This window comes from Aptenodytes forsteri, unplaced genomic scaffold (genome assembly GCF_000699145.1).
Source record: "Aptenodytes forsteri isolate BGI_AS27 unplaced genomic scaffold, ASM69914v1 Scaffold325, whole genome shotgun sequence".
In the NCBI taxonomy this organism is placed as follows: domain Eukaryota; kingdom Metazoa; phylum Chordata; class Aves; order Sphenisciformes; family Spheniscidae; genus Aptenodytes; species Aptenodytes forsteri.
In genome coordinates, this window is record NW_008795575.1 from 1,076,871 (window position 1) to 1,089,045 (window position 12,175).

The following is a 12,175-nucleotide window of genomic DNA, read 5'->3' on the forward strand; positions in this document are numbered from 1 at the left end:
TCTTCATTAATGTGAGACTATGAAAGGCAAGAACTCCAGCTTTGTGGAATTGGCATGCTGCAACTGAGGATTAAGGCCTTAGTATTTTTAAACCAAAATGGCATGAATTGGCAGTCATAGCTGCATCTTTTTTTCCAGATGATTTTACCTGGGTAAGTCACTAAGCTAATTTACATCAGGATTTTTGACAGACAAGAATGAGAATATATAGCAACTTCTGCTGAGGGAGTTCAAAGCTTTGATTTTGCAAGAAACCCAAGTTTATTTTGAATTATGGAGCACATGTTGCTCCTGGTAAGATCAGTCTAAGTTAATGGTGCTTAGTCCTTTGCTGATCAAGCCATAGATAAACTTCTCAATAGCTCTGGTAAATTCATTTTGTCATACCTCTTTTCTAGGGAGGTAAATTGTTGTGCAGTGGTGATATGTAATTAGTTGCAGGAAATCACTGAAAAAGGCTGATACAGAGACAATATTTCTTGGCCCTCAAAGCCAGTGCTTTAGTTGCTAGACTCTGCTGCCTAATTCCAGATCATGAAAGTAATTAAATAAAACCATATTAAATAGACAGTGATGAAGGTAAGGAATCTGAGATGATTGTAAATAACGACACCACACTGACCCAGTAACTTGGATAAGGGACATGCAGGAGACAGTTCGAACACCTCAGTGACAGCTCAAGCTGGCTATGGAAAGGAGAGATGCTGAAAGAAACAGGCGTGAACACGTTACACTTTTCCTACTGCAAAGGCAATACCTGTGGTTGCTACTGCATTTATGGGTTGGGAACGTCGTCCACTGCTAAATCCATAGAGCTCAATTTCATACTCAGTACCCTCTTTCAGCCCTGTTATATCCTGGGTGCGCTCATGGCCTGGTACTATGAGTTCCAGCGGATCAGATTTCCTTTTGGTATCCCTGATTTTTAGAACAAAACTGTCGAAAACCCCATCATCTGCAGTCCAGGACAGACGGAAGCCGTCTGGAGTAGCATCTGAAACCAGAAGGTTGTCGACCTCGGGTTCTGCTTCTAAAAAAGAAGATAGCAGTAGGGAAAAGAAATGATTTTTTAATCAGTTCATTAAAGTCCTGCCTGAGGTCTGGATATAACACACTGCAAGAATCCAACCACAGTTCAAAGAAAGGGAAACAATCTGCCAGCTATTGAAAAAAAAAAAAAAGACGACTATTAGCATTATACACATACTGAAGAAGATATATATGAGTGTGTGCAGGCCCATTCAAACTTTCACTCTTTAATAGCAAATCCACTGCATGGACATACACCATTTGCCTCTGACATGCAAAGTTACACATGCTAGTAGTAAGTGTCATGTGCATTTCTCCCTTGCTACCTATGTGAAACCTTTATGTATGATAAAAACAAGCTCTTGTTATAGAACCGCAGGCATGCCTGTAGTATTGTCAGGTCTCTCTCTGTTAGGAAGACAACATAGAAGCCACCTGAAAGAGTATTTTTCTTCATGCAAAACCCTTATTTCATGCACTTCTGGCATCTGTGATGCTTCTGATCAGATGAATCCTTTACTTCAACATTAAACAAATTTTGAAACAGCAAAGGGGAATCATGAAAATTCACATCCCCTAAACAGCACACTTAAATACAAATGCAAGACCTACTGTCTTTAGCAAAAGAACCCATTCAAGAGGATCCCAGGAGCTGTAAGTTATTAATTACCTGCAAAATATCTTTAGCTCAGTATCATCAGGCATCATTACCTAGAGAAATGCTACTGGAGTGGTTACTGTCTTACAGCATCTCCAATGCACTTCTTTCTTCCACAGAAAGACATTCCTATTTATTTTCTCGCGAACCTCTGATCAGGTAACCCCCAGCTTTACTGCTGCACAGACAGCAACATGCAGATGAGACTTGATGGTTATGGGGCTAGGGAATCAGTCTGCAATGATTTTTCAAGAAAGCTCAGGTGCTGCTGGAAAACGGCAGCTATGATGAGGTTGAAAACATGAGCTAAGGTTTTCTCGAGAGAGAGATGCCAACTTTATGGGTGGCAATGATCACACTCGATGGTCTTTGGGTGGAACCCACACAGAACGTAAAAGAAAGGAGGCCATGGGCAAGAAATCCATGACTCTTCCCGAAGGTCCTGATGGTTGGCAAGTTGGAGAATGCTGATGTGCCCAGCAGCTGTTAACAAGACGAGCTCCCGCATGCAGCCATTTTTCTTTAAAGACTTCGGTTAGAAGTACCTGCATGACCATACCAGAAACTTTCACCCAGCAACCCACGTCATGCGCCTCTACAGGATCCCTCATAAAGACAAAAGGGAAACATCAAGTTAAATGGAACAGAATTTCATTGGTGAACCTATCAATCATGAGGAGTTATGTGTAGCCACGATGCAGAAAAGGATGCAAAAGCCAAGATTTGCTTTGCAAATGGATTGCATGAAACATCTTCCATGTGAGAAGAAAAGCAAGAAAGAAAGGGTGGAAGAGGACAATTTGTTCACATTAAAATACCTGTAACAGCCACAGTGCTTAGGGGCTTTGTTTGGTGCCCCTTGGCAAAACCATAAAGCATAACCTCATAGCCAATGCCAGTAATAAGGCCTTTAAGCTTCAGTTGCCGCTGGGCTCCCGTAAGGAGGAACTCCTGTGGGTCCAGCAGCTTGCCAGAATCCACCACGACTACTAGAAAGTTGTCAAAGGCATTCTCCGATGCCATCCACGACACTGTGAACCCATAAGGGTTAATATCAGAGACAGTTAGGTTTTCCAGTGGGGGCATGGCCTCTAAAAGAAGGGAAGGTGCAAAAACACACAAAAAAAGAAGCGAAAAACATTGCAAATTAGAAAGTGTCACAGATTCCACCAAACATAAATCACATTTTTCCCCAAAGTATGGATTTAACAGAAGTGCATAGCCAGGACCACAAGACTAGGATTTTCAATGGAGCCTCCAGAAGTTAGATGATCAATTCTTAATTTTCATCAAGGGTGTCTCAGCACCTCATCTCACAAGCTCCACTGAAATTCCTTCCAAGCTCACTGTGCAAGCACATTTCTTCGGTTACACATGCACTGTAAGACAGTTATAAACAAAATTGTTTTAGAAATGCTATGCATAAAGCTCTCACTTGTCTCCACCATCGGTGCTTTAGGGACAAGCCTCAACTTTGGCATTCACAATTCCTGTATTTTTCTTCTTTACCTCTCTACTTCATGTGAATATCTCCAGCTTTTCTTTTCAGTGGTGGAGGGGTCAGAGATGCCAGAAGGACTGCCAGAAGCAGGACATTAACCAGTCAGGGTCATAGCCAGTGCAAGGACTAAATACTTGCAAGACTGTTTTTTGCAGGGGATAGGAGAGAAGCCAGTTTGCACTGGCTAAGGGCAGGGGCTAACGACTGCAGAACAGAGCAATAATTTGTCCAAAGAGCTTCACAGGCAGCTGCTAGTGTGGTATGCTGACAACTTAAAGAAATTCCAGTGAGGGGTCGTCTTTTCACATCAGCATGAATTTGTCAAAGTTTAGAGGCTGTGGATCAACTCCTCAAAACTTTCCCACCAAGTCTCTGAAAAAAAAAAGGCCACATTTTCACAAGACAGTTTCTCAGTGTATTTTGCTCACTCAAAATCTGACAAGTCAAAGAGGAAGATCAACTGGCTTTGCTAAGCCATGGCCTTGATCCTGGATCCCAGGCATTGCTAGTATTTCTCTAAACTATTTGTCAAACCTTGTTTTGTTGGCTCAGGAGCTAACTCATTCGATCTTCCAATCACTCAAATGTCCATATTAAGAAAATACCAGTTAGTTAAACACAGAACTTTCTCTGGGAAAGGATCTTGGGTTTGATTTTGACATTTCACAACTGCTGAAATTGATGTTCTGTTAGAATTTGGCATAAAAATTCCCTCCTAAAGTTTTATAATTTGGAAGTCCTTATGTTTAGATGCTTACACATTTGGTTGCCAGAGATTCAGCTCAAATTTACTCAGTTTGGAGAAATTTTTGCAGCTTACTTGCTTCTAATCAAGCAATCCCAAAGATTCATATTTTGGTTTGGTCTCTGGGAGGTGGGTAAACAAATAATGAGCCCAAAATGCTGAAATTGTTTTCCTGGGATAGATGTTGAGTGACACCAATACTCTAAACCCAGTAGGTTTATGTGAACTGCTGGCAAATCCTTCTGCTGTATAGAGAGTGCCACATGTTTACCTAGCTGTGGGAAGCTTCCTCTCAAAATACCAATGTCCATGGTTTATTTTCCAAAAGGAAGCATTTGTGCTCCAGTGGAGCAAAAGAGCAGGGGTTTTGAAGGCAAAGAGTTGCTCACTTCTAACTATGTGACTAAATGTCATCAGGGGGCAGGTCAGAGCTGGTGCAAAATGCAACTATTTGCCTTAAGGAAAATTATCATGGACGTTGCCTTTCAGAGAAACTGGCAGCCCAGATGCTGTGAGGGATGCTGCTACTGCAACTGGTGTTCCCACTGCATGTTAATGAAGAGAGGAGAAAACAGAAAAGGCCTCAATTTCTCCATTAATCCTATTTAGGGTGTCCATGTGACAAGCCCTAGTAGCACATACTGGGCACATAAAACATAGAAGGTGAACCCTGAGGCATTTATTTGATCATCTAGGAGGCATGTGATAGACAACCAATCCCAGTCAAAATCTGGCCAAAATATTCAGACATAAGGAAAGTGTTGAGGAGACATCACAGGGCAGGAGGTGTTCTAAAATCCAGTCCTCTCTGGATCCTTCAGATGCAACTACTGACTATTAGGCAAATTTCCCCCTCAAACTTCAGGAGTTAAAAAAGATTATTAGACATGGGAGAAAGACTCCAGAGGGCTCTTAACACACTTTAAACTAGTACTCCTCCCAGAAATTTTTTTAAGTTCAACATGACTGCTCTGACCCATCCTTGCACTAAGTTTGCAAACAAAAACATTGCTGCTGGACAAGATATTCAGTGCTGTAGAGAGTCCTTTTCTTTTAATCCATGCTGGAATATATATTTTTATAAGCCAATAAATAGACTCCAAACTTTTAAGCAGGTACCTGTCATGACAAAAGCAGTGAGGGGCTCTGTGTGAACACCTGCACTGGTGGTCCCCTTAATGTTAATGTCATAGCCAGTGTAATCTAGCAGGCCTGAGATGTGAGCGCTGCGAGCACCTCCCGATACTGTAAGCTCCTGGGGTTCATGTGCTGCATAGGAATCTCTAATGTGTATAACAAACTTGGCAAAAGGCCCATCTCTCGTGGTCCATGAGAGGTTGAAGCTGTCGGGGGTAACATTTGTGAGTGTGAGCGTGCCCAGCTGTGGCTCAGCCTCTGAAGGAGAAAGGAACACAGGTGAAGAGACAGCATTACTCTGGGGGGCTGGGGGAAATAGCAGTGGAGGTTTATAGATGCTTAAAGATAAGGCTGAATGTTTTCACCTTGTTTTGCAGTGGTTGAAGAAAAAAAAAAAAAAGGGACATTGCAACAGCTATTTTATAAGGCTTTGGAAAGAAGCCACTGAAATTAGTGCTGACTATTTATTTATTTTTTCATTCAATTTTCTTAAAAAAACCCTCAATTTTCCTAATGAAATATGGGCCTGATTTACAGAAGCACCAACAGCATACAGCCCTGTGGCAAAACCATGGAATTTGCAGGAACTTTGCACTGGGAATTTGGTGGGAATACAAACCCACAGCAATTCCAAAGTAGATAAAGTAGGATTCAGGCAGGAATTACGTGAGTCCAAAACAGACATCCCTGAAATCCCAGTTGAGCTTCTGTTTAGTGTTTCTGTTGCCTGGAGTGGTAGATACTTTTATTTTTGGACCCTGAAGTTCATGAGGAGTTTCAGTCCTAACAGTGATTATCTCAGCACTAATCTCAGGCCAAAACCTCCCTGGACTCCACAGAGAAGGTGTTCCTCATCCTCTGATTAGGCACAATCAAAGAATATCTAATAGACTGAACCACCACCCCCCCCCCAACCCCTGTTGCTCTCCTTTCTGACTGTTCAGTGGTCAGGGCACTTTTTTAAGAAGCAAAGACTTTCCTTTTCTGCTAAAGGAAATTCAAAATCACATCTCTCCCTTGCCAGGGGAGAAACTTGGCCTTCATGCTATAGGAGGGGGAGAGATCCTCATCCGTGTTTTAAAGCTATTCCATTTAGCATAAAATCATTGAAGATTCATTAGAGTACAGAGAGAGCACAAACATGACCCGGCAGTCAGGTGGTCGGAGAATCCTGTGTCTGCTCTCAGGGCTGATTTTCTATTTTTTCTCTTGCCAATTGAGTATAGACCAAGAACACCTTGGGAAATGCAGCCAGTGAGACACAGGAAAATGACTAAGTGATTCATGCTGGGAGAAAAGTAAGAAAGATGTATCCCACCGACAAAGAGAACAGTGAAAGAATGAAATCCTTTTCTTAACTAAAACATGAACTGCTGCAAGACATTCCAACTTTTACTCCCGTTCCCCATTGCAAGACTTTTAAACAATAGTCCCCCTTCTTCTCTGGAAATATCTAGGAACAGGTGAATCCAAGTGGCCCCAATTAAGGACACATGCTGTTGTCATGCTGTCAACCAGTGACCATCAATGCCTTCATGGCTGACAGTGAATATGTCACCATGTAAGCATGGTACTTCTGAAGACAGGGGAGGAGATGAGAGAATATCCACAAAGCAAACAGGCTTGGGTGGAGAACCCAGTGAAACCGAGCATGGAGCCACGAGCCCCACATGCAGGTCAGAGAGAACAAACCGATCCTTTCCAATCTCATCCTGAAATGGCCACATTCCTTCACATGCCACTTGCATCCAGTCAGGCACGTTCACATCATGACACCCAGACTCCAAAGAACACTGCATGCAAAATAAGTTGAAATTATCTCTTCAGGCATGTCTCCTGCCATCCTGGAATCACCATCACCACAGGAAAAGCTCTGACATCTAGTGAAACCAGACAGGTCTTAGAGACTCAAAGGTAGCAATGCAAGTGACAGAGTGGTGGGCTGACCATCAAGAAAGGGTGGACTTCCCTTTTGAGCCCTGCTCTCTGCTGGGAACACACAAAAATGCTAGGCGGAGAAGAACATCAGAACCAGCACAAGGTGGCCAGACCACTCCATGCAGTTTTGGTTGGTCATTTAGCATGCTGCATGAAACTCCCACAAGGGATGCAAATGTCTTGGCAGACATTTGGTTTTAAGAACAAAGAACCAAAATGGCATGCAGGTGCCTCTCCAGGCTGATAAAGACATGAAGGACTCCCACCCACAACAAAGCAAGTGAGGATGGGATGAACAAGAACTTTATTCCAGATCAAGTGCAAAGATACTCTGTGAAAAATATTAACCATCTGGAGCAAGTCAATTATATATACACAGAACTTGCAGATAAGTGTATATATAAGGAAACCAATCATGGTTTACTACTGACTCCCTTAATGCTGGGGGCACTTTTTCAGCCTCTTCCATTGTCTCAGATCTCTCTTTTTCCAAGCGCTTTCAAGCCCAGCTTATTTCAGCCTCCCCTTATAGTGATCTCCCTATAATTTACCAAAGGAACGATGATGAGTTGGAGCCATGCTTCAGAGCAGTTCGGTGGACAGCAAAAAACAGAAGAGAAAAAAGCAAACCTGGAAGGTGAGACAGTGAAATACCTGTGGTTGCCAGTGCTGTCAAGGTCTGACCACCTTGCCCATCAATTACACCATGGAGTTGGACAGTGTAATTAGTGGCAGCTTTGAGGTTGGTGACTATATAGCGCCGGGAGGCCCCTGGCACTGTGTGCACCAGGGAGTCCAAAGGGAAGTCAGAGTTTCTGACTTCTAGAATAAAATGGTCAAAGGCATTGTCCTGCGCTTCCCAGGTGAGTGACATGCTGTCTGAGGTAGCATTGGTGACTATAGCGCCGGGAGGCCCCTGGCACTGTGTGCACCAGGGAGTCCAAAGGGAAGTCAGAGTTTCTGACTTCTAGAATAAAATGGTCAAAGGCATTGTCCTGCGCTTCCCAGGTGAGTGACATGCTGTCTGAGGTAGCATTTGATACAGTGAGTTTGCTAAGGAGAGGTTCCTCTACTATGGGAAGAAAAACAAATGGAAATGTATTGCAATTATTAAAACCCAAAGCAACAAAATAAAATAATACAGAAGTTTGAGTTCATATGAGCCACAGGTCACAAAAATCACCTAGCCTTGTGTTTCTCAATGTTTTCCATACCACAACCCCTGCAGTCACCCTGCCCATGTCACCCATGATTCAGTGAGGATATTCACAATCTGCTGATGCTAGAAACTGCAACTCTGTATTATCTGATCACTGAAATTTTATATTCTGCTTAATGTCATTGACCACGTTAATATATTGCTATGACAGATTGCTATGATAACTTTTCCTGAGATCATGTCAGAAAGCAAAATTTGGTAGAGATAATAAATGATTACAACATGAGCTATTATCTGCCTGCTACGAGAATGCACTTTCTGCTTCCATAGTCTAGTCCTCTCCTTCCACTTTCATACTGTAATTGGCTACAGCACATCGAACATTTGACTTCCCTGTCTTTCCTGGAAAAACTGTCAACTGTAAAACCTCGAGATGCACAATGTGCCAACAACTAAATGCCTACCTATTTTATGCACCAACATCAAGTCAAATGGACTCTTTCAATCTCTCGTCCCATGTAAACTGAATTCTGAAGCTGAATTCAAGCAATGCATCTGCCTTGTAGGAGTCTGCTGTCACAGACTCCTGAAATGTGCCTGAAATCTATTTGGAGAATCAGGATAAAAAATGTATCTAGAAATCAGCTTATCTGAGAGAAATAGCGTCTCCTCTATGCTGTGTGACAGATTCAAACATGTTGTAAGGCTGTCATAATGAATCATCTCCTACTTGGTTCTTGGGAAATTTGTTTTGCTTCTCATCTGTGTCAGAGGTTGCCCCAACTTTAATGTTTGAACAAGAGCAAACTTATTATGTGAATGAAATCACGTCACAATGTGATTGACTGACTTTGCTGGATGGGATGGTGGATTAACATTCACAGTTCAAAATGTCTCCGGCAGGTCTTCCTTAGAAGGTGTCAAACAATGAGGTAGAGGATTTGGCAATGGGTAGACTGATGGGGTATAGCTGAGGGCAGGGAAAGGGGCACAACCTGTAAGGAAGAGTTAGAATAAAGGAGAGTTAGCACTGAGGTAGGTTTTATATACCTGTTGTAGCTGCAGCACTTTTTGCCTGCGTGCGGAAACCATGAGAGATCCCATAGAGGTAGACAATAAAATCAGTGCTGGGGGAAAGCCCTGAGATATGAGCAGTTCTTGAATTGCCTGAGATGTTGAACTCCATGGGCTCCAGCAACCTGTTAGAATCAATAATTTCAATAGTAAAGACGTCGAAGTCCGCATTGGTGGTTGTCCAAGAAAGGTTGAAGCTTTCAGGAGTAATGTCGGAAACGGTTAGCTCACCAACTTCTGGGTGCACTCCTGAGGAGGGAAATAACATTGGTCAGAAGGGGACAGCCCTGTACTGCCTCCTGCTCAGAAATGCCGTGCTTCTCTCTGCTCATGCTGGCAGCACTCCAAGCTGCCGTTGGAGAAAAGGGTTTGAGTAAAAGCTTGCCACAAGCAGACAGGTACTAAGGGGAAGAAATCAAATGGAAGCATCTCAAAATATTAAATAAGAAAAAAAGAAGGGGGAAAAAAAGAAGAAAAACAAGCTTTAAAGCTATGGCTATTTCCCTTTACCTCCAGGAGCAGCCATGCATCTTTGAGGTCTGAGCATGAAAGCAGATGCAAAAGAACTTTTCTGAATGCCTCTGGGGCATTTGGAAAAGTCAGCTTCCAGTTTTTTCCCTTTACCTCCAGGAGCAGCCATGCATCTTTGAGGTCTGAGCATGAAAGCAGATGCAAAAGAACTTTTCTGAATGCCTCTGGGGCATTTGGAAAAGTCAGCTTCCAGTTTTAGGAGAAGCTAAAACTAGAGCTATTGCTTTATCCAAAGGAGAAGGTTGTGTTTTGTTTGCTCTTCTACTTTCCCTTTCAGCTTAAGCCTATGAAAGCTGGCATGTAATTTTGGAGCTGGAGCCAAAATGCAAAGCAGTGATAGCTGCCTTGGGGTTTCTTCCTCTCTGTAGACATCCCTGATGCGTTACAGGAAGGCTCAGAAAATTCTGACAATTGGAAGTCCCCAGAAGGGAAAATTTTGAAAAGCCGGGTGCTGAGCATGACCCAGAAAGGGAGGGGAAAACCTCAGCAGGGCATCTTCTGCTGTTTTCATTAAGTTAATAAAAAGAGAACACATTGCATATTTAGGCAGGACACCCATGATGTCTGTTTTCTTGTTTGTCCCTGTACAGCCTCCTTTGTCTAGCCACATTTGTCTGTTTTCAATGGGCAATCTGCTACCAGCTCACACTCAGGACTCTCAAAGCACGGGACTTCTAGCCTGCGGCGGGACACAGCCCAAGGCAAGTGCCTTATGCCACACACATTTCTACCTAAGCCAGGCTGCTTAAAGCATTATTGAAACAAGCAAGTTCTGCTGCATTAATGTTTTAATTCTGTTTAGTTCTTATGTGTACTTTTATCCCCTTCTGTGCTGGGCAATATGTGCTTGGGGAAATCAAATATGAGCAAGCTCTGGACGTTTTACAAACACAGGAGGTTGCAAAGGTCTGTAAGGAAGCCCAGAGGCAGCAGATATTGTCTACAAGAAATTATCTGAAGGAATAGCCGCTGGTGCCCCTTTATTGCCAATTAATTCATACCCTGTTCATTACCAATGATCATAATACCTGGAAGAATCAGTGAGCCATACAGGATAGACGTAAGTATATATTTACCTCTCACAGTCAAAGCTCATGATAAGCTCTCATTTAAAACTGCTGTCTTCCACAAGATCAGCCAGAAAATTGTTTTTGTGGCTCTTGATTAGTTTCATGCAACCTTCTGATAATGTGGGGCTTACCTTCCTTCTTTCAGGTCAGTTTTATGCCAGGGTAGTTCTGCTGAATTTGGTCTTCTTGCATTATACCTTTTTTTTCAGACCAATCAGACTGTTTGACAACCTTATGTGGCTTAATATATGATACTACTTTTGGTAGGAATTCACTTGTGTTCTTTTCTATATGAGAACATATATGTCCTCGCCCTGGAGACACATGCACACACTATATCCCTGAGTTTGTATTTACACAGAAGCTGGTGCATAATTTCAGAAGTAGCTTCTGAAGTGTAAAAACTAAACATACTCTCGGGCTTTGATTATCTGGGCTATAAAGAACAGATTTTTATAATTTTACAAGGCAATCTGGGCTTTCCCGAGCATGTACAACAGCCAGTTCTGTTTTGTTGTTAGTGTCAACCAGCAGAAAAGCGAGTAAAGGGAACAAAACAAGCCGTTCTGAGGTGGGGGGAAAAAAGCATTCCTAAAAGCAAAGGGCTCCACGGGGGCGCTGAGACTTTTATTGGAAAGTCTGATCATGAGACATTTCCATGCCAGAGATGTTCAGCCAAGCTTTAATGAGTTCAGTGCACCCCATGCAAAGTTGACCAAGTGAGCAAGCTTTGCCGAGCAGTTGCAATAGCCCTGGCTCACATCCCTGTCTGCAAAGAAAGGGAGCCATGAGACTGGATGAGTGACTTGAAAAGATACCTGTCATGGTTTCAACAGAAAGGGGTTTGGTCCTGTAGCCTTGAATCACACCATGAAGTGTGATGTTATAAGGTGTGTTGGCCTTGAGGCCTGTAACATTCATAAAGCGCAGTCCGCCTGGGACTATGATATTCTGGGTTTCTTCAGGATTGTCAGACTCCTGCACCTGAATGATAAAATTCTCATAGGCCCCGTCAGCTGCTGTCCAGGTGAGCTGGAAACCATCCCAGCCAGTCTCCGATACTGATAATTTTCCAAGCTCAGGTTCCTCCTCTGAATAAGGACAGAGAGTCAATCAGTTACTCAGATTACAGACTACTGGCGATGACGTATTATTTAATGATGTTCCGTGTTAATGAATTTCACTTGTAATCAGTGACACGGAGATGCACCCACACACACACATTAACATTCTCAGCTGCCCCAGATAACTTGTAAAGTCTCTTCAGAGACATGGCAAACCAGAACAGTAAGAAAAGAACTGTAATAATAGATAATAACCGCATCAATGCTAA

General features: G+C 42.7%; 1 protein-coding gene across 2 annotated transcripts in view; it reads right to left on the minus strand.

Annotated features, from left to right (window-relative positions):
• The window catches only part of TNC (tenascin C), a 48,565-nt gene that overhangs the window by 16,423 nt on the left and 19,967 nt on the right, over nucleotides 1-12,175 (minus strand). Inside the window, exons 10-16 of one of the 2 annotated variants that reach the window (XM_019472847.1) lie at nucleotides 11,661-11,933; nucleotides 9,218-9,490; nucleotides 8,026-8,080; nucleotides 7,663-7,883; nucleotides 5,053-5,328; nucleotides 2,506-2,778; nucleotides 758-1,030 (exon numbers count right to left, since the gene is read on the minus strand). In XM_019472847.1, the coding sequence (XP_019328392.1) occupies nucleotides 758-1,030; nucleotides 2,506-2,778; nucleotides 5,053-5,328; nucleotides 7,663-7,883; nucleotides 8,026-8,080; nucleotides 9,218-9,490; nucleotides 11,661-11,933 (1,644 nt within the window). The remainder of the gene's footprint in view (nucleotides 1-757; nucleotides 1,031-2,505; nucleotides 2,779-5,052; nucleotides 5,329-7,662; nucleotides 7,884-8,025; nucleotides 8,081-9,217; nucleotides 9,491-11,660; nucleotides 11,934-12,175) is intronic. The other variant, XM_009282251.1, reaches the window with a different exon arrangement.